Raw genomic sequence first — 21827 nt, forward strand, 5'->3', positions numbered from 1 at the left:
AACACAGCCTGGGGTTCTTAGTGCTCAGCCCCCAGACCCCTCATTTCCAAGGGCAGGGGCCTGCTTAATAGAACAAGGGCTTGTGATCTTTCCCACTGGGCTCAGATTGATCCCAGGCAGGCCCGCCCACTCTGGACCATTGAGAGGGGACATGGCTGTTGCCGGATCCCAGTGACCCGTGGGGTTACAGGACTAGAGGTGTGGACAGCACAGACAGGCGCTATAGAGCTGCGGGCTGCCTAATATGCCATAGGGGACCGGAGCCCCTGAACTTGGAGGCCAGCCAAGGGCAGAACTTAGTGTGTCTGCCAGAAGCTTTTTTAAGTCTTCCAACACCTATTTAACCAATTCCTTGTACTAAATTCTTTCTCTTAACTAGTATGATTTCTTTTTTATCAGCTTGACTCTGACTCATACTAGAGGATTAGGGTAAAGCACGGATTTCTACATGACAGGCTGGCTGGAATGTACTTCAGAGGGCTAAGCCAGGCTGAGGGATAGTGGTGGTGAGGATAGAGGTGACAGGCAAGAGATGGTGTCTAGAAGTCCCAGTGGTGATGCCAGGAGTCTCTAATAGGCTTAACTTGGGGAGGTGGGCAGTGGGTAGAGGGCCAGACTTGGGGTTGTGGCCAGGGCGATTTCTAATTCTGAAAAGCCCCCAGGACTGGACCTATTCTAGCTGAGCCAGTCCCTGCTCCAGCTATACCCCACTCCCTGCCTGAGGTTTGGCAAGCAGGGCTAGAGTTGACAGCCACAGCCAGGATTGGGGAAGGAGTCCTCCCAGCACAGGGTGGGGATGGCAGGGTCACAGAAGAGCTCAGGTGGCTTCTCTACCCACAAAGGAAATCCAGCCTGGGGTGACAAGTTCCTGCTGTGAAATCTCAGGGGAACTGTCAAGCTTTGATGGGCAGCGCCATCTTTCCCAGTCCTGGGGTCTTGCTAGGAAAAAGATTCCAGCTGGATAGTGGAGGGTGAGTGGAACGAAGGGTTGGAACAAATGGCCACCAGCTCTACCTACTCTCTCTCCAACCTTGCACTCCTGGACACAGGACGTGGGGTTCTGGAGCCTCTTTCTGGTGGGAGCCCTCTACTTTGCTCTTCATTTCTCCATTGCAGTGAAGTCCTATCACTAATATGGTGGGTTGAAATGCAAATAATAGAAACCAAAATTTGAGCTGCCTTATTTTTGTTCTTCCTGAGTGCATGGAAGTCTCAAATTGGGGAAGCACGAATTGAAGATTGGTAGTTTGTAATTCCATTTATTTAAAATGGTTTTAGCATAGTTCAACTTTTTATTTGATTGATACCTGCTTGTTTAATGAATGTATTCTAGTGCTTACAAATCCCAAGGTACCCATTCCTTCCTCATCTCTGCTGTAATGGCAAGCACTTCCATTTCCATTTTGAGGCTTTCGTGGTTCCCTGGTTCCGTGGTTCAGTACAGTCATGGGACATTGTGTTTTTCTTCTCAGGCTTTGGACATCATCTTGGAGAAGATGAAGGCTTCGGGCTTCGGCTTCTCTCAAGTCCTCGCCTTATCTGGGGCAGGCCAGGTTTGTCTGCAGCAGCCCCCATGCACCGTGGGAGAACGGATATCTTGGGCAGTAATGCTGGTGCCTAGGTGACGGCTCCCCTAGGGGGAAGGTGCTCATTTTTGAGACTCACTGCACACATTATTTTGTTAGTAAATGTCCCTATAGCTGTTTTGCCTTTGAGGATGTATAGCTTGGCTCCTTGCAGAAAGATCTGAGAGAGTTCTTATGATTCAGCATTGCATGAAACAGGACACTGGGTGAGGGGGAACTGGGCAGAAGTCCTCTGAGGGGATGGAGGAGTATTTGACATGAATTTATTACGCCTGGGGGCACTAAAATTGCTTTTCTATTTCCTGGAAGTAAAATCAAAGACAGAAGTTATACTAATGAGGGTAGCAATTTTAGTAGTAGAGATTAGTAATTAGTAATTAGTTATTTGGGGTGTGGTCTGGGGTCTTTCTGTGTCTCCAGAAGGGTGTGACACCTGTGTGTGACCTAATGAACATGTGCTTGGGTTTCTCTTCGACAGCAACATGGAAGTGTATACTGGAAAGTTGGGGCCAGCCAGGTGCTGAAAGGCCTGTCACCAGACCTCCCGTTACACGAACAGCTGCAGGTAAGCGTGGCCAGGTTGTGGAAGTCTGAGAAACTTCTGTAGACGGGGAAAGGGGTCCTGAAGTCTGGGCCTTTTGCGCATTGTCATGGTATAGGAAGGTGGCTCAGGCAGTAGTCCTGTGAGCATGATCTGCCCTGCCACCCTGAGATGGGTATACCTGGTGTCTGAAGGGAGGATCAGGTGCTAACAACTCCCATCACATGGCCTCCTCCTGCCCAGCTCGACTCTGGCTTGTTCCCGCCTCAGGAAACTCTCCTTGGGGCAGGATGGCTCCTGCTGTTGCTAGGAAGGCCAGCTCTGGCTTCTCCTTTACTTCAAGAATCCAAATGCCTCTGCAAATCATAAAGTTGCTCTAGCACTTCTCTGCCCATCTCTGATGTTGCCTGCAGCGCTCAGGCATGCTCACCAGAGCCCTTGACCTCAGGCTTTCCTGGCCAGGCCAGGAAGAGGTGCCCACACCTGCCGTGTGCCCACCAGTCCCAGAGTCAGCAGGCAAAGCCCAAGCCTGAGCCTTTGCTCCTTTCCAGGCCTGTTTCTCTATCAGCAACTGCCCGGTATGGATGGACTCCAGCACCACAGCCCAGTGCCGCCAGCTGGAGGCTGCCGTGGGTGGGGCCCAGGCTCTCAGCTGTCTCACCGGGTCCCGTGCCTATGAGGTAGGCACTGCCCACCGTGGGCTGGGGACTGGGCCTGGGCCCAGGAAGAAAGTCAGATTGTTAGGTCTTGTCCTCTCTCCCAGGGTGTCTGGGTGGACACAGCTTGTGGCCTGCCCCTGTGGGTCATGATCACTCCTGTGTTGTCACCCCTGTGGAGCCAGGACTGGGCATTCTGGCTCCTGTTTGTAATCATGGTTGCCCTGCCTCCCCGTAATGTCCATCAAGCAAGGGCAGGCCTCCTCTTGCATGTTCCCAGGTCAGAGCTGAGGCGTGAACATGGCTCTGCTCCTCAAGCTGCTATGTATGGGGAGATGACGGCACCTCAGCTTCAGCTTCTCTAACCTGGGGATAAAGATAGCACTTACATTTGGGTAGTTTTGAAGCAGGTAGGATTTGGATTTTTAAGAATTTGTGCTCTTTTTCCAGCGATTTACAGGAAACCAAATTGCAAAGATTTACCAGCAGCATCCCGAGGCCTACTCACACACTGAGGTTGGTTAAACGTTCATATTTGACTGAAAGTCACAGTTGGATTCCTTTTATAATACTTTAGCATTAATACAGTTTGCGTGTATTGGCAAAAAAACACTGATTAACAGCCATTAAAAATGATATATTCAATTTGCTTTTTTCTCATTCTCATTCTCTCCAAAGAGGAGTGAAAGAATAGAATTGTAGGAAAGAGAAGTCAGGGGCTCCCCTATCCAGAAGGGCTGGAGGTCAGGGTCAGGGTGGGAACAGCAGGGACTGGTGTCTTCCTGGGACCACCTCAGCGGGAGATCTGGGTGACATTAGGGTCTGACCATTCAATTTCCTGTATGATGGATGCAGGGTGGCTAACGGGCTCCTGATTGACATAATGTCAGTGTTTTATTAGAAAATTTGTAAAGCTGGACCGATACACCCCCAGCTGTAGCCTTTCAACCAGGGCCTGTGTCCCAAGAGCCCAGATTCATTCTTTGATCCACAGTTACAGAAGCCAGCACTTGATGGCCCCTGAGAAGTAGCTCAACACCCTGGGTAATAATTGTCATCTCTAAGTCATTAGGAAATGATCAACTCTTTAATCTTGGAAGTTAACATCGAATTTATTATTTAATGATTTAAGATTGCTCTGCAGCATTAGCCATGTAGATGGGGGAGGGCGAGGTGGCGGATGAAAAATCCTCTCCAAATTCTGTGAGACCAAGGACGGAGACAAGTGGCGTCGGGATTCTCCCCGCTGGTCCAAGGGCCCATGATTTCCATGTGGAACACAGACCCTCAGGCGACATTCACCATCCATGGTCAGTCCCTCCACCTCACAGCTGGGGTCTGTGTGACTTCGGAGGGACCAGCTTTCACAGATGCTTGCTCTGAGCCCTCGAGAGTGTCTTCGTTGATTCCGAGTCCTGTGGCCACACCTCTCGCTTCCCTTGTGACTAGATATACAGACCACAGAAGTGGTGGAAGGAAATCAGGGCACCTCACTCCTGGATTCCAGCGGCAAACCCGCTGCTCTAAGCATGGCTTTTTCATAGGGCTTGTTGCTCTTTGCTGTTGTTGAACTTGACAGTTTTATGGCCTGTCAGGAACTGCAGAGTGAGGTGCTGTCCCAAGGAGTCGGTTCTTGGTATTCCAGCTACTCAAAATGCTTTCCTCTGGAATACTCACAGTTTCCACTTCTCTCCCCAGTTTAAAACTCTTCGTGCGTGAGTGTGTGTGTGTGTGTGTGTGTGTGTGAGAGAGAGAGAGAGAGAGAGAGAGAGAGAGCGGGGGAGAGAGAGAGAGAAATATTCAGTTGCTTAGGATATACGGAAGTGAGTCATCTCACTGTTTCTTTCTTTTGCAGAGAATTTCTTTGGTCAGTAGTTTCGCTGCTTCCCTATTCCTTGGGTCTTACTCCCACATTGACTACAGCGATGGTAAGGCTTTAGAGTCCCAGGCATGCAGGCAGCCGTGCAGGAGCCTCACCCACCGTGGCGGGGAGGGGGTGTGGCCGATCTTTCATTCCTGTCATCTGTTGCCAAGAAGGGAGTGTCATTATCTTTTGCTGCGTAACAGAGGACTCCAGCACTTAGCAGCTGAAGACCACAAATGCGTATTAACCACAGAGTCGGTATCTGGGAGCAGCTTAGCTGGCTGGCTCTGGCTCATGATCTCTCATAAGAGACAGTCAAGCTGGCAGCCAGGGCTGTAGTCATCTAAAGGCTTGGCTGAGGCTGGAGGATCATGTCCACGGTCACATGCATGATCATTGGCCAGAGGCCTCAGTTTCCCCACCATGCGGGTCTCCCGTGGGGCTCTTAAGGGATGGGGGAAGGACAGAGAAGAAAAGCAGAAGCTGCCAGTCATTTCCTTCCTAATCTTGGAAGTGACACACCATCACTTCCACACCCGCCTGCCGGTCGCACAGACCTACGCAGGTACGGGGAGGCGGGGACCTCACCGGGTGTGAGTACCAGGACCCGGGATGAGCAGGGGCCACTTGGAGCCTGGCTCCCACGAGGAGTCGTTTACTGAAGTTTGTGTTCACCTTTGGGGGAACTCATGAGAGTTGTGAGCTTGTAAATGGTACCAGTGAGGAAGGAAAGCTGGGAAGGGCTTGCCGAAGGAACTCTTGGATGAGTTCTGGACTAAAAGGAGTGACCAGAAGAGGGGAAGAGATGCACAGCAAGAGCCCAGACCTGTGAAAGTGGCTTCAGAAGAGAGTCGTGGAGTGCTCTGAGTCTCCTGGGATTGACCTGAAGGTTGTGAGTGATGTTGTGTGCCGGACGCTAGTCTGGTTTTCAGGGAGATAAAGGAAGGTGACTCAGGAGTGGCCTTTAAGTTTCACTGAGTCTGGAGAAGGGAAGGTTCCTACAGCTAACTCCATGGGACTCGGACCAGCAGAACCTAAACCTGGACTAGCCTGAGCGCCCACCCACGCTCTCCACACCTACCTGGGACTGTTAAGTCCCACAGGGAAGGTCACACCACTGCTACGGTAGGCATTCCAGAGGGTCACGTCCTCAACCTCTGCTGGGCCCTCCGCTTCGCTCCCCTCACTCTCACCTGAAGACTCACCTGACTTACCAGCCGTCTAACCTCACGTGGGCACATGACTCTATCTGTCCCAGCCCCCCTCTGTCTGTCTCCACCTGTGCTCTGGGTTCCCTCCCCTTCCCCAGCCTGAGGAAAGCCTTGGCAGAAGTAGAGGAGGAAGTTTAGAGGCTGAGAGCTCTCCTCCAAAAGTGAGAGGTGACTGGAAAGTCCCTGAGGGCTGATCCACATCAGGACCGGGCTGCCTCCTAGTAGACACCGTGAAGCCCCAGGGGACACAGAGTGGTTCCTTGTCAACATTTGCTGGTAGTTTTCCTCCCCCAGCCAGATCTTAGTGCAGCTTTCCGTAACCCTGGCTTTTGAGCCCGTGAAGACTATTTAGAGGAAGTGGTGGGGCCCTGTGTTTCCAAGGGCACTGCTGGCCTCTGGTTCTCTGGTTCCAGCACGACCTGGGGACATCGTCTACATTCCATTGTACGAGTTTGCTGTGAGAGAATGGTCTGTTCTCTGGCAGATGTGTGCATTTTTACAAAAGATCCTTTTTTCAAGATGTTTCTATTTTTTGTCTTCTTCCTTCCTTAGGTTCTGGAATGAATTTGTTGCAGATCCAGGACAAAGTCTGGTCACAGGCTTGCCTTGATGCTTGTGCACCTCACTTAGAAAAGAAGCTTGGCCCACCAGTACCGTCATGCTCAGTTGTGGTAGGTCCCTTTTCCAGTGATGCGACTCTAAGAGCTGACAGCTACTGCAGCTACTGGGGAAGCAGTGCAACACACACACACACACACACACACACACACACACACACACACACACAAAACACACAAATGCACACACAACACACACATGCACATACAATTTTCAGTCCCTAATCTCCGGGCCACGTACTGATACAGGTCCATGGCCTGTTAGGAACCGGGCTGCACAGACACAGCACACACATGCACACACAATTTTCAGTCTATAATGGGTCCCTAATCTCCGGGCCATGTACTGATACAGGTCCATGGCCTGTTAGGAACTGGGCTGCACAGCAGGAGGTGAGTGGCAGGCAAGCCAGCAAAGCTTCATCTGTATCTGCAGCTGCTCCCCAGCGCTAGCATCACCGCCTCAGCTCCACCTCAGATCATCAGGCATTAGATTCTCACAGGAGCACCAGTCCCTGGTGCCAAAGAGGTTGGGGACCGCTGTATGATAAGGCATATAAAGTTAGATGTCTAGATCAGTGCCTTGCACTGAAGTACTCAGGTGCTTGTGTAGGTCACTGCCTTATGGCAGGAGAGGTGGAGGAGACTTTGGAAAATTCCACTAGGAATTTATTAGAATAGGGGGAAAAAAAACAAGTCAAAATAACTTCTGGGTGATTGTACACCATAGGAAAAAATGCACAGAATGTTTCAATTCTTGGGCTAGGCACCACCACTGAAGGTTGAAGCAGGAAATCTGGAGAAAATAGGAAAAACAGCGAGCCTGGCAGAGCACAAGCCCTGTTGCCAGACTGCCCAGGACGGAATCCTGGCTCTACACAAACTGGCTCTGTGACTTTAATCTCTGCCTCGGTTTCCTCATCATTTCATGGTTCCTGGAACAAAGAGCATAATATTACTTTCTATTTCATTGGGCTGTTGTGTAGAATTAAAGAGTCGATACCTTTAAAGTGCTTAAGATAGTACCATTGTATTAGTAAACATCAGTGTGGCACCCCATTCAGAAGACACTGGCTGTGAACGCTCTGGTGTGCCCTAGTGGGCCGGTTCACTTCTTGGCTATTGAGGGGAAAATGGAGACGAGAGAGACCTGGGTGCGGCCCTTTGGCATGGAGCACAGGCCACACAGCCGGAACAGCCAGATATCCTGAGTGGGACACAATGCTGGGTGTGAAGGAAGGAGGAGGGTCCCCAGGGCCTGGGAAGAGTCGTGGTGCTGGGAGGGGTGGGCCACGAGGACTCCCTGTTGGGAATCCCAGCCACAGACGCGCTTCTCTGACATCCACACTGACAAGCTGAAAACAGCCTTTGCCACCATGAGCAGAGCCACAAAGCCACAGCATCACTATCTAGAGGCCAGCACACAGAGCTTAAGGAAGGGTGTCCTGCCCCATAGAAGCAGATGGTTCAGGACCCAGGCACACTGCTGCATGACAGAAAGACAAAAGGAGAGTGAACAGAACACAGCCAAGCCTCTGGGATTGGTATTCCACGCACGGCTTTTAGTTTCATGTGAGATGGAGAGCAATGTTTTGTCCATGGCAGCAGGCTTTGTCTGCCTTATGCCAAGAGCACAGGCCTCCGAGGGGGAGCCCGTGCAGAGACTAGCAGCTTGGGGAACAGGACAGGACCGATTCTGAAATGGTTCTGGATTTTCATTTGTAACGTATGTACCTCATGATGGTGATAGAGAAAACAAGCAAAATGCATGTTTTCCATCATATCTTTTTTTGAAGGTTTTCTATAGGAAGATATTTGGTGATGGATTGTATTGGGCCCCACCTTGCCTCCCCCCAGCCCACCTCTTTCACAGCCATCATTACCTGGCGGCAGCTTGCCTGAGCTGCATCCTATTTCCCTCACTTTCCTCACTCTCTGAGGCTTTTCCTCGACTCCACATTTGTGCTCTGCACACCTGGAGTGGCAGGGGGTAGCCCTTCGCCAGCAGAAGCCTGTGGAGAGCTGCTCCCCTGTCCGGTTGCCAGGTAGACAACCCCGGGTCCGCTTCACACAGCAGCTCAGGCGTCGCCCTGTGGCTGAGCCTGGTTGCCCACAGTGCTAACAAGCTCAGCATCACAGCCTTGAATGGACTTTCCTTCCTTTCCTGTTTCACTCTTCCCAGCTCCCCTCTCATTTCCTGGGATCATTTCACCAAATAAGCCACCTGCATACAAGCCTGGACTCAGGGTCTGTTTTTTGAGGCAGCTGAGTCCAAGACATCTATCTTGGGGCAGATGGCTTATTCTGATGTAAATCTGAAATTTTGCTGGAAGGAGCAAACTTTTCTTCCCAGACTCCGTTAAATCCCGTTCTTTATTTTAAGCGTTTAGAACGAAGATAAAATCAAGGAAAGGGAAAAAAGTTTTCATAAGTGTACATTCTGAAGACTCAGGTCTGTCCAGGGGGCGTCCTTGCCCTCTGGTCCCACAGCCCCTAAGGGGCCTGGTTCCTGGGGTGTCCCTCCCCGCCACTGCCTTTCTGAGTTTATTTTCTTTAGGACACTGACCTCTGCATTTGTGTATCCAGTTATTCTCAATCCGATTGCTGGGCTGATAGAGGATGCATGTAAGGGTTTATCTACTCCCATGGGTTTGCTTACTGGTGTCTTCTGGTTATTTAATTTTTAATGCTAAATCCAGAACTTGGAGCTTACACAGCAAATACAAGTTGGGGATTGGTTTGCTCTAGTGGCCTTGAATCTCGAAATCAAGTGGTCTTCAAGGTGGTGAGATGACCTCGGTTTCGTAGTTCCAAACCCGTCCTGGGCCCCTCTGGCTTTTCGTGAACAGGTGGGGCATCCTGGTCTGTGGTAGGGAGTGAAGCTGACCCAGGAAAAGATTAACCCGCTCGAGTGGAGATTCAAGTCCTGCACAGAGAGAGAGAGACAGACAGACAGACAAAGAGGGAGAGAGAATTGTTCACTGAGCACAGTAAGGAATTGAAATGCATGACAGAGTTAGAGACAAAAGGAAAGTTTAATAGAGAAAGAATAACACTCCACACACATCCAGAGACAAAGAGTGAGAGAGAAAGGAGTGGAAATGGAATGAGAAAAAGACAGGCAGACCCTGGTGTTGGGGAATTTAGTTTATATGTCGTTCTTAGTTTCTATGAATTACAGTGTAAAGACTGTTTACCTATTTGCCTTTGATGGTATTGGGCATACACTGTGAAAATATGGGTATGTAGTGTGAAAGGCTGCTGGCAATCCCCAGCCTTTGTTCCATAGGTTCCTCATGGTTTTTGGCTGTAGGGAATGAATGATTGTTTTTATTTTGTGTAAGTACAACTTAAAGACTGTTTTCCCTTTAAGACGTGGGTAAATAAGGGTTCGTTAGTAATCCCAGCATGAATCTTCCTTTGTTCTGTAGGTTTCCCATGGTCTGCAGCAGCACATTGCAGGCTCTGAATACAGCTCGATTTAACATTTAGTTCTCATGCCTCCTCCCCGCATTAGTGCGACTGCAGGCTCCGTGACCTGGAGCCTGTAGCGTGTACCTATGGCCTGAGTTGTAGATGGCTGTGCAAAGCAGGTGAGATTTGCCTCAGCAAGTCAGAGGCTGCTGACTTTTTCTCCTCAGGGAGCCGTTTCTTCCTACTATGTCCAGCGCTATGGATTTCCTCCAGGATGCAAAGTGGTGGCCTTCACTGGGGACAACCCAGGTGAGAACCTCGGGGGATTTCACTCTCCAAGTAGTCCGACTTGGTCATGCTAGACATTTGAGAATGGCAGCCCAGCCTCTAGGCAAAGCCCTTCTGTGGCGAGGCCCCTCCTTCCCTGGCTGTAGCCTCCACTGCTGAAATCTGACTTCTTGCACCTGTCCCACCTTGTCCCTGACTGCTCTCAGGAGCAGTTTAAGGCTTTCCTCACTGCCCCTCAGGTAAAAATTGATCAGCCATTAAGGAGGGCAGAGCGCCCACCCCTCCCTGTCCTGCCTTTTCTTTTGGAATCGAACATTTCCGTTCTTTCAGTCCTTCCTCTAGGACATGGGTTTTGAGTCCCCTCCGCCATTCGATCTATAGATGTGACTTACTCTGCATCCAAATACTTGTTTTCTTTTCAAAATGAAAATAACTTCATTGAGTCTCATTAGGAATATGTACTAGTTCTTATACCTGCTCTGTCAACCAGAAGAATAACAGGGAGAAGAATAGGCTGCTCTTTAACCCCTGAAGTGTGAGCTTCTGGGCACATTTGAGTGGGAATGGCAAAGCAGCAGCTTTCTCTCCTTCTTCTTGGACTTTGGTTTCAGGCTGACCGTTGGAGATACCAGGCAGGTAGCCCTCGGCACGTTCCTCCCCAAGTCTCACCTTCGGTTTGCTGCTGCCTTAAATAATACTTTAGTTGCTCCTTTGTTAAAACAACACTAACAAGCAAACGGACTAACAAAGGCTCTTGCTTTTTCCCCTATTCACAAGGGATACCTCTGCATTATGGAAAAAATACTTAAATACTGACAAACCTGGGGAAGGATGTAAAAATCATACAAAATCCCTTAATCCGTAGATAAGCACAGTTAGAATTTTGATGGCTAGCCTTCCAACCTTCTTTCTGTGTCCATAAATAAGCATGTTTTATTTTAAGCAACCTGGGCTATTGTTTTGTACAGCATCATTGTAATGGTTGTCTGGGGTTCAGTTGTCCCAGCAGTTATTCGCCGTTCCCCTACAGATGGAGGTCGGTGTGGCTTCTGGTGTTTGGGCGATGCAAACAATGTGGAGATACACGTACTGTGTTCCTTGTCCCTATAGGATAAGTGCTCAGAGGGGATTCCTGGATCCAGGGCTCCGACACGCACTGTCGATTGCCCCTCCCCCGCAGTGTTTGAGTATGCCTGTTTCTCCCATTTCTCCTTTCATTCAGTCATTCATTTTCTCGATGTTTAGTGAGCACCTGCTACATGCCAGGCCTTCTTTTGGTTCCAGAGTACAGCAGTGAACAGAGCAGATAAGGATCGATGTTGTGAGCCTCACGTCTAAGGAGGGACAGACAGTCAACATAACTTGGCCCCTTTCCACGTCACTGGGCAAGGGGAAAGCCCCTCAGTCCCGCCTCACCTATGTCTTTCTCTGCCATATGTTTCCTGGTGTCTTGACCTGGCCCCCTTGCTCTCTGTACTCCTGGGACGGCCTGACAGTGGATTGGGAGTTTGGACCCCTTTAGAGAAGAGGTCCCAGCCCACATCAGAGGCCTTCACCACCATCTGACCCCTGGAACCTCCTTTTGGGTCCTCCTGAGCCCTCAGCTCACCCTGTTCCTGCCTCTACCCTTAGCATGTGGATTCAGGTGGGAGGTAGGGGCTGCACTCCCATCTGGCAGGTGAATGCCATTTGCTTTGTGGCTCCCTCATGGTCTCCAGCTAACTAGAGGCTTCCCTCCCATTCTCAGCATCGCTGGCGGGCATGAGGCTGGAGGAAGGTGACATTGCGGTAAGGTGATCTCACACTTACAAGTGGGGCCAGCACTTTCTGACCTGGGGGACAGGGATTCTGGATTTTGGCAGCATCTTTGCTGCCAGTCAGAAGGTCTGCCGGTCCCAAAAGGCAGCTGAGGGAGGGGATAGGGAGACTCGGGCCCCAGGACCTGCCTACATCTCTCTTAGAAGGTCATTTGCATTTGCTGTCCCCTGTCTTCCTTGACAATGGCCAATCTTGGTGGAGGAAGGGTCAGACATTGGGCCAGAGGACTGAGCACTCCAGATAAGTAAGAAAGACATCACCAATACCCTCCTGAGTTTAGTGGAAAAGTTACCTGGGGAACCAATCATTACCCACACTATTAGTTCGACGCAATTGTAGTAAGTTCTAGAAAACCAGACCGTGGGATCCATGACTCCCTGTATCTGGGGAGCTGACCTTGAACTCACCTGTTGTGGAGGGTCAGAAGAGGTTTCTCTGGGGAAATGGCATTTAATCTGAGGTCTGCAGCATGAGGAGTGAGTGGCCAGGGCAGGTGGAGCCAGGCTCGGACTGAGGCGCCTATCTTGCCCGTCTCTCCCCAGGTCAGCCTGGGTACCAGCGACACCCTATTTCTCTGGCTCAAGGAGCCCACACCCGCCCTGGAGGGCCACATCTTCTGCAACCCGGTGGACCCCCAGCAGTACATGGCACTGCTGTGGTAGGTTGGGTAGGGAGGAAGGAAGTTCGGCAGGTCTGGCCCCCCCAGAGCACCCCATGTCATTCTACTAAGCAGTCATTCCATTTGTGGGCAGCTGAGAACACATGGACTCATTGGGTCTTGCTGATAGCAGAGCTGGGTAGGGGAGAACTCAGGACCTGGAGTTCCCCAGACCCAGCGTCAAATCCCAACCCTGCCACCACATCCTGCGTGGCCTGGGTTAGGTGCCATAGCATATCTGAGCCACACTTTGCTCTTAACAGAGGGAGGATGAGAGTGTTCATCCATAGTGTTACGACACATCTGGCACATGGCAGACCTTCGGCAAACGGCAGTGAGGACGTCCCGCTTCCCGACAGTTCTCATGGACAGGGTGTACTGTGCACCCTGAGCTTCTAAACCTCAGGAACCACTGGATAATACATAGGTCTAGTAAATTTAGCCAGCCCTTCCCCATTTTCCAGGTGGTACAGTGTGCAGAAACCCCAGCTCCCTGTCTCTCTCTCTGGGCTCTTTTGTGGCAGCCTCCTCTGTAAACAGAGCCCAAGACAAGTGTATTTCCCAGTGACTTCCAGGGGTGTGAGCCGGGCTTGATACCAAGGGAGAGCCTCAGATCCCTGCCATGCACTGGCCGGGGGTTGTGGTCCACCCTGACCTGCAGCCCCTCTACTCTTCATGGAAACACATGGGTCTAGTCAACAAGCGCTGGGTTCCTCCCTCAGGGTTGTGTATACTTTTGCAGCTTTAAAAATGGCTCCCTCATGAGAGAGAAGATCCGGGATGAGGCTGCTTCCTGTTCCTGGAGCAAGTTCTCTGAAGCGCTGCGGTCTACAGAGATGGGGAATGGCGGAAACCTGGGTAGGCTGTTTGGTGATGCCCAGACTCGTGAAAGGGCCGCAGCTGCCTGGGTGGAGGGGGGCACGGCCTGGGAGAAACCAAAGGGGGCCTTCTCTGTCTGTACTTCTGCTCCATGGGCCGTACAAGCTGGTGTGAGACTCGTATTCTGAGTGAGGTGGTCCATGAGGCTGCTCTTGGCTGCCACTCTGTGCCTGGCATGCAGGATCAGTCTATGCTGCATCTTCTGTCGCTTTCGAAGCCCCTGGTGACAGCATCAGAAGTGGTAGCCACAGTGCCTTCTCTACCCTGATGCATCTCCATACACAGCTTTCTGCCCCAGACATAGGGTCCTTTTAGGAAAAGTGCCCAACATCTGGAGCAGGCCTCTTAGCAGGGAGGGGATGTGTCTCCCTTGATCAAACCTGTGCTGATATTCTAGGGTCAGTGGGGCACTGCCCCGTGGCCTGGCCTGCCAGGTGGGAGTAGGGAGCGCTGAGAAAAGCTAGCCTCGGCCTTTCCAGTTGCCCTCTGTCCTGCCAGAGAGAAGGAACTGAGAACATTCACAGGTGTCATCTGGGGGTAAGGGGCCTCAGGGACAGGGCTGTGGAGTCATTTCACCCTGCTCTTTCTTCAGTCTGTTGAGAAATTCATCTTTTTTTTTTTTTGACTGCTGAAAGCTTAATCTCTTCCTGGTCTGTTTCAGGTTTTTATTTTGACGTAATGGAGATCACCCCTGAAATTACTGGGCGTTATAGGTTTAGTGCAGAAAACCGTGAGGTATGTGTGTTACTGGTATTTGAGCTACATTGGCTCCATTTCTGAGTATTAAATTTGACAGTCAGCTATCAAATTATGCTACTTTTTGGGACTTCATTCATTCACGCTTCTATTAACAAACAGTTTTGATGTGCCCAGGAACATGCCTGATACTAGGGAGTCAGCTGGATCTAAGACAAGACGCCATCCTTCCTCTCAGAGAGGACTGGAAAACAACTAAGGGGTCTCCTCTGAGCTAACGTGCTCGTACTGATGATCACTAAGCATCATAAAGCCTGTTTCCTTGGTGAACTTTATCCCACACCTACCAAGTACTCACAGATCTCAAGATCGTGAATTTCCCCTTCATTGAAAGACTCTGAGATGGGCGGGACTCGCATTTGTCGGCATTCATTGGCCGCTCTTTAGTTCCAGGCACCTGCTGGTGGTTTTCTTTATCTTTCCTCGTTTACCTCTCATAGCAGCTCTGTGAGGTAGGTAATATCAACAGATGGAGAAATGGGGCTCCAGAGAGATTAAATAACCCAAGTCACGAGGGCATAGATGGTGGGGGGCGGGGCTCAAATCTAGTCTTCTCTGGCCCTGAAGCCACTGTTTTATTCCCGCCCCACACAGTTTGTGGCCTTTTCCAGGAGTGATTCAGTCATTGCTTGCTGCTTTGAACTGACTTTTCTGTGAGATGGTCACCAGAGTCATCACCACATCTTGGGTTGGATGTGAGATATTTCTGATCCTCATGTTTTGGGGCTTCAGTCACTTTGCCAGTAACTGTAACAGAGTTGGCGTTGAATTGTATGGCCGATGGAGGTGTTACATATTAGATTGTAACTGGACAGTGTCATAAGAAGTGTAGGGGGTTCATCTCGATCTTCTGATGGAAGATCGGTTTGGTTTCCATTGTTCATGGAGAGAAGATATGCCCGTTCTCTTTTGCGTATATATATCTAGATATGTCAAGGAGAAGGTAGTTTACTTCATTGATTTGATTAACAGATATGTACGACTGGTGCCAGGCATTGGGGTCACAAAGGAGAATAAAATACCCACGGTCCAGGGAGTCCATCGTCTAGGAGAGGGATGGGCAGTGAACAGGTGAACACACACATATAGGATAACGGTGTATGACATGACTAGGAAGGGGAAGAACAAAGTGCCACATGAGAAAGCAAGGGGGAGCTGGGGGAGTTGTCCTAGATGGGGTGACAGCCTCTCAGAAGAGGTGGACTCGAGATGGAAACTTGAAGGATGAGTGGGCAGACATCCAGGCAGAGGGAGCAGTTTGAGGAACTGAAAGCAGATGAGTCAGGTTGGCGAAGTACATGAAGGGGAGAGTGAGAGCATCCATCACTCAGTAGAAAAACTGACCAGGCTAGAGTCGACACCTGTCAGGTATGAAGGGGAGAGTGAGAGCATCCATCACTCAGAAAAACTGACCAGGCTAGAGTCGACACCTGTCAGCTTTAGCCTGAAGGATGCCCACAGTTGGGGGTTCCCAGCATAAGCTCCTGACTCTCGCTTAGTGTTAACTATGTAGCCCAGCCCTAAAACACAGGTACCACTGTTACGTCGGTTTTGGTAAGAAAGAAAATGAAGGTCAGCAAGATTTATGCAACTTACTCAAGGTCACAGAGCTGAATGGCAGAGGCAGAACTTGAATCCTCGGTGACCCGAGCTCGCTGGTGCTCTGATTCCCCGAAGCGATACTTCGTGAGGCTATGAGCACATGTGTGTGAGTTGTGTCTTTGTGTGGGTGCGTGTGACAGGCAGTTAGTGGTTCAGGAGCCCAGTTATGCATGAGCTCCATTGGAGGTCTGAGTCATGAGTTCGAATACGGGCTATTGTTTAAAAAGATAACACTTACACACAGAGTGGACGATGCGAGTTCTTCACTCTGTGCCTACTTTTTCCTGGAGACAGGTCTCGGCTTTCCCCAGGAATGTGGAGATCCGAGCACTGATCGAAGGACAGTTCATGGCCAAGAGGATTCATGCCGAAGGCCTGGGCTATCGAGTCAGTAAGTGAGCTTCTAGGGAGCTGTGTTCTAGGGTGGGGGCTCAGGGTCCCGCTCACACCTTGAGGTTCTTGAGACCCTTCTCGGCCTTCAGGCATGGCCCGGCAGGGCATTGTCTTTTAAGGCTCCATTGTAGGAGCCTCATGCAGGAGGGAGGTGGAGCCTGGCTCCGGGTAGTGGGGTGAGAAGGAGTGAACTGGCGCTTGTGGGTGGCCATACACTAGGAGGCAGATTGTTCCTGCTTCTCTGCCCCAACCCCAGTAGCCTGATCTCCTGGCCAGAACCTGTAGGACTTGGAGATTGTTCTGTAACCCTAAGCTCCATCCTGCAGACTGAATGTCCCATGCTGTGGACACTAAGGGTATGGGCAACACAGGTGGGAAAGGTCTGGGCTGGGGGCCCTGACTGGACCTAGACTTCTAGCCGGGCCAGGCCCCATCTGCCTGGGGGGGCACAGTCCTGGGCATTTTATCTGGGACGGGAAAGAGCGGGGATTTAGAGCTGCTGTCAAAACTGAGGTCTGGAATGGAGTGCCAGAACCAGGCTGAAGGAGGCACACAGCGGGAGAAAGGGATTTCTAGGAACTCAAGCTGTGGAATGGGCTGCTTTGGGAGGCGAGTGACTTTTCCTTACTGATGATATTGGAATGGTCTGGCAGTTCTGCGAGGAGTCCAGGTTTCCAAGATTTATTTGTCCCTCTGGGCAGCTACTGTTGTCACTGGAGAAGGTAGAAAATGCGTGAAGCCTCTTTGCTTGGTGGCCTCCATGGGAGTACTCCCCATGGGCAATCTAAGTTCTATGTAGTATATGCGTTTGGTCTTTGGACCAACCGAGTAAAAGGATACTTTAAAAATGAGCATTGGGGAAACCTGAAAACCTGTGAGGCAGCACCTACTGAAGCTGCATGCACACGTCTCTGTGAATGCACAGGGGAACCATGTGCATGTATGCTCCAGAGATGGACAGGAGACCATTTGTCGTGGCTCTGTGCTTGATAGCCCCATGCGGGAAACAACCCAGTGCCCCTTGATAGTAGATGGAAGAAATGCATTGTGGATCTTCGTGCAGTATGATTCCGCAAAGAAACAAAAACAAGCCTGCCTCAGCCACACACGACAAAATCGATGCATTTCACAAATGGAGCCGAGCAAAAGAAGCAAAACCCAAAGTACCTATGGCAGGATTCCACATACATCCAATTGAAAAACAGAGGAAACTGTTCACTGTTGTTGGAAGCCAGAATAGTTAGCAGTTCCCCGTCAGGAGTGGGGGCATGAGAGGGCCTCTGGGGTGCTGGTGATGTTCTAGGTTACACTGGTGTGTTTCGTTTGTGAAAATTTATCAAGCTGTCAGCTTATGATGTGTATGTACATTTTTCAGAATGTGTGTTCAGTAAAAACTTTTAAATGCAGTCATGTGCCACATACGACGTTTGGGTCAATGACGGACCACATGTCGGACAGTGGTCCCATAAGATTATAATGGAGCTGAAAAATTCCTATCGACTAGCGATAACATAGCTGTCTTAACATTGTAGCACAACACATTCCTCCAATGTTTGTGGTGTTGCTGGTATAAACAGACTTACTATGCTGCCAGTCATATATAAGTACTCTGTCTTTTCTGTTTAGATATGTTTAGATACACAGATACTTACCGTTGTGTGACAGTTGCCTACAGTGTTCAGTGCAGTAGCATGCTGTACGAGTTTGTAGCCTTGGAGCCGTAGGCTACACCATTTATCCTGGGTGTGTCACATGCAAGACCATCCAGGTTCGTGTGAGTGCACTGTGTGATGTTCGCCTAACAACGCATTTCTCAGAAGGCATCCCCTTGTTCAGCTGTGCATGATTGTAAATAAATGAGCATTGTAAACATTCTTATTCCTCTCCATCCTACCATGCACACTGAGAAATTCCCCAGAGGTCTTGAAGACTTCAGAAGTTTCCTGAGAAATGAGATCAGGCGAGCAGGGCAGGGATGGTGCTGAGGCTGGCGCCAAGTGCCTGGCATGAAGCGTCCTCTGGCTGTCAGGAGGGGGCCCTGACAGTCCAGTGTGGTGGGAGGGATGCCGAGGGCAGAGAGATTGTTCTGCTCAGGAGAGGTAATATGATCATGTCATTATTCCCAGCTTCTAAAGTGTTTCCTGTGCAAAACAGCATAAAATTACTTATCCTCTTAGCAAACTTCAAAGCAGAATCAAACCCGTCTTGCCAGCTCTGCTGGGTTCCTCTCAAACAGGACCTTGTAAATGAATGTGCTTGGAACCACAAAGGGCCATGCAGACAAGAGGCATCATTCTCCCCTCTGCTGTGTGGGTTGACCTGCTCAGGTTTCGTTCTTGATCAGCTATAACCTTTTTAATAGCGTCTAAGGAGAATAAGTAAGACCGATGATCATAATAATGGCTGCCAGCATTTACTAAGCACCTACTGTGTGCCTGGCCTGGTTCTAAGTATTTATTTCTTATTAATAACAGTGCCTCTGAGGTAGGTGCTAGTATTACTCCTGTTTCACAAAGTAGGAAACTGGGTGTTTAGTCACTTGCTCGAGACTAGCAGAGCTTCTGAACCAAGCCAATATGGCTCCAGATGCTGGGTTCTTAACCCCTGGCCTACATCTGCTTTATTTAAGTAAGGAACAATTGCCCTCTTGATGTTGAGATACCACCAACATCAGCTGGGTTGGGTTAAAGCCATGGTCCCTTTTTAGCTTACATGTCTATGTATTTCTTTCTTTCTTTTTTCTTTTTTTAGGTTGATTTATAAAAGCAATATAACCTCATAGCAAATTTCGAAAAATAAAGAAAACTACTTATAATCCCATTGCATTATCCAACCATTGTACCATCTGGAGTTTTTCCTTTATGAGCTTGTTTTTATATGGCCATATAGTCCTATTTCCTTTGTACATACAAACCGTAAAGTTCATCAAAAACCATCTTCATGGTGCTTGCCCTCAAGCCCAGTTGTCTTTCTCTGTAATCAGACATAGAGGCTGTTTTTTATTTTCCAACATGGACTCATTCTAGAACATCTTCCCACACCCTAGATTGTTGCCTTAGGGAGCTGACGTTCCTTCCCTTTTCCCAGTCCAGATGCTTTCTTTTTTTAAACAAACAAACAAACAAACAACTTTATTGAGATACAATCTACATTACCATGCAACTCATTTACTTAAAGCGTACAATTCAGTGGCTTTTAGTATACTTACAGAGCTGTTCAACCATCACCACTATCAACAAATGTGTTCTTAATGGCTGAGGATGAAGATGGGGCAGGCCGAGAGGTGACATCGGGGGCTTAAAACATTTATTTAAATAATCACGTCATAAACGAATGCCTTCTCATTGGAAAAGAGTTGAGCAATGCAGAAATGCACAGGTTTAATCTCTGCGAGATTACAGAGATCTCTCTGCTTTCCCACCTGCCCCACATCACCCTTACACAGTAACAGTCTACGGGGGAAATTTATTGTGTGGGGAGGGCTAGGTCTGCCTTTGGGGCACTTCTAGATTCCACTTTGCCACACCTGCCCAAACACAGTTGCTAAATGTTGGACAGGTTTCTCTCTATCCTGACTGAGTTTATCTGCCTCTAGAGACTTACTAGTTCACTTGTCTTTATAGTACTGGGATGAGCCAGCACTTAAGGGGTCATCTCATCCTGGAAGTAAATGTATTGAGACTTCTTTGCACTGACAACTTTTAGATAGCGTTAGATAAAAATGTGTTTGTTTGCATAGTCAACGTTCTCTCATTGTAAAAGCACAAGTGATGTTTTTTCTTAATCATCTCCTTTTTGACCAGAAATGGAACTATATATCCTAATAGACTGATGTTTATTATTTTTTGTTGTGAAAATTATCATGTATGCAGTAGAGTATGCAAATCATACAGCTAATCGTAAAACCTAATTGTAAAAATCTAATAAATCAAATACCTATTTATTGAGCACCGTGGTTAAGAACTAGAACATTGCCAGAACCTTAGAACTCTCCTGTGTATCCTCTTTAGTTGCATCCCTCAACCTCCGAAGTAATTTGTCCTGATTTTGGTATTATCATTCCCTGAGGTTCTTTATGATTTTGCTAGCTATGTAAAATTACATTATTTTGTTTGCCTGTGGCTGAACTTTGTGATATATGGACTTTACTGTATACGTTCTTGTGTGACTTGATTCTGTCACTGTTTATGAATTCATCCACATGAACTAGTGTAGCTATTAGTTAACTCTCACTGCAGTATAGTATCCCATCACAGGATTTATACCATGATTTATTTATCCATCCTTCTGTGATACACATTTGGTCTTTCCAGTTAGTTCAGTATTCTAAACAGTGCTGCTGTGAACAATCTTGTAAACGTTTTTGGCTGATTTTTCTTTATTTCATCAGGTATTGGTAATAAACTGACAACCTGAGTACAGATTCTGTTTCCAGAACTTGTCATGTTTGGCTAGCACTGTGTTTACTTTTTTAAAACAAAGACCTTTAGGTAGGGTCTGCTCACTCGGGGGCCACATCGGTACGGCGTCCTCCTGGCCTCTGCAGGCATTCCTATTGACATCTGAGCTGAAAGGCTCTCTTCTCTTTCTGGTAATTACCCTTTGAAATTTTAACATAGATACTAAAATGTATAGTATTTGATCAACATTTAGAATTTATATTCAATTCAGTAATTATATTCCCCATGATAAAAAGATATCTCGTTCCCTCTTGTCTCTCCTTTCTTCACAATGTTACTGATTTGTGTGCATTATACATCAATAGTTACTTAAATTATACATTTGACTGATTTATTCGATCGCTACTATTTATTATGTCACACATCTTACTATTTTTTGGGTCTGCCTGTCATCTTTGTTTCAGGGCATCCTTGACTAATTCTGTCATGTGCGGGAATGGTCTCAGATTGTATGAAAGTAATTTTTTTTTTTAACTTTTAACATTTCTTTTAATCAGTAGACTTTTTAAGAACAGTTTTAGATTTATAAAAAAAAAATTAAACAGATAATATGGTGTTCTCATATTACCACCCCATATAACTCACTCGTATAACCTTATATTACTCCTACAGAGTTTCCCCTATTATATATATCTTCTTTTTAGTATGGTACATTTGTTACAATTAACAAATCAAAATTGATACATTATTATTAACTGAAGTCCATAGTTTACATTAAGGTTCACTCTTTGTGTGGTACCACCCATATGAAAGTATTTTTATTTTGCCTTCGTCCTTAAATGCTACTTTTACAATATGTCGACTTCTGAGTTCAAATGTCATATTATTTCAGAACTTTGAAAATGATGTTATACATTGTTTTCTGACTTTTCGTGTTGCCACGTGAGAAGCTTGATGCCTGTCTGAATGATATTTTTTTCTCTAAAGAATCTTCTGGAATCTGCTCTTTCTCCTTAGACTTCTGAAATTTCTCAATGTCTAGATATAGGCCTTATTCATTCATTGTGCTGAACACTCATTGGCCTCGTTCATCTGAATATACCTGACTTTCTTTTATTGTATTCTTTTATTATTTATTTATTAT

General features: G+C 48.2%; 1 protein-coding gene across 3 annotated transcripts in view; it reads left to right on the plus strand.

Moving 5' to 3' along the window:
- Positions 1-21827, plus strand: part of XYLB (xylulokinase) — a 42311-nt gene that overhangs the window by 7616 nt on the left and 12868 nt on the right. For 2 of the 3 annotated variants that reach the window (XM_006910783.3, XM_025046038.1), the window contains exons 4-15: positions 1473-1553; positions 2065-2151; positions 2679-2807; positions 3234-3299; positions 4639-4711; positions 6411-6529; positions 10117-10198; positions 11925-11965; positions 12538-12653; positions 13396-13511; positions 14194-14267; positions 16185-16281. In XM_006910783.3, the coding sequence (XP_006910845.1) occupies positions 1473-1553; positions 2065-2151; positions 2679-2807; positions 3234-3299; positions 4639-4711; positions 6411-6529; positions 10117-10198; positions 11925-11965; positions 12538-12653; positions 13396-13511; positions 14194-14267; positions 16185-16281 (1081 nt within the window). The remainder of the gene's footprint in view (positions 1-1472; positions 1554-2064; positions 2152-2678; positions 2808-3233; positions 3300-4638; positions 4712-6410; positions 6530-10116; positions 10199-11924; positions 11966-12537; positions 12654-13395; positions 13512-14193; positions 14268-16184; positions 16282-21827) is intronic. The other variant, XM_015588510.2, reaches the window with a different exon arrangement.

Source organism: Pteropus alecto, unplaced genomic scaffold (genome assembly GCF_000325575.1).
Source record: "Pteropus alecto unplaced genomic scaffold, ASM32557v1 scaffold354, whole genome shotgun sequence".
Taxonomy (NCBI): Eukaryota; Metazoa; Chordata; class Mammalia; order Chiroptera; family Pteropodidae; genus Pteropus; species Pteropus alecto.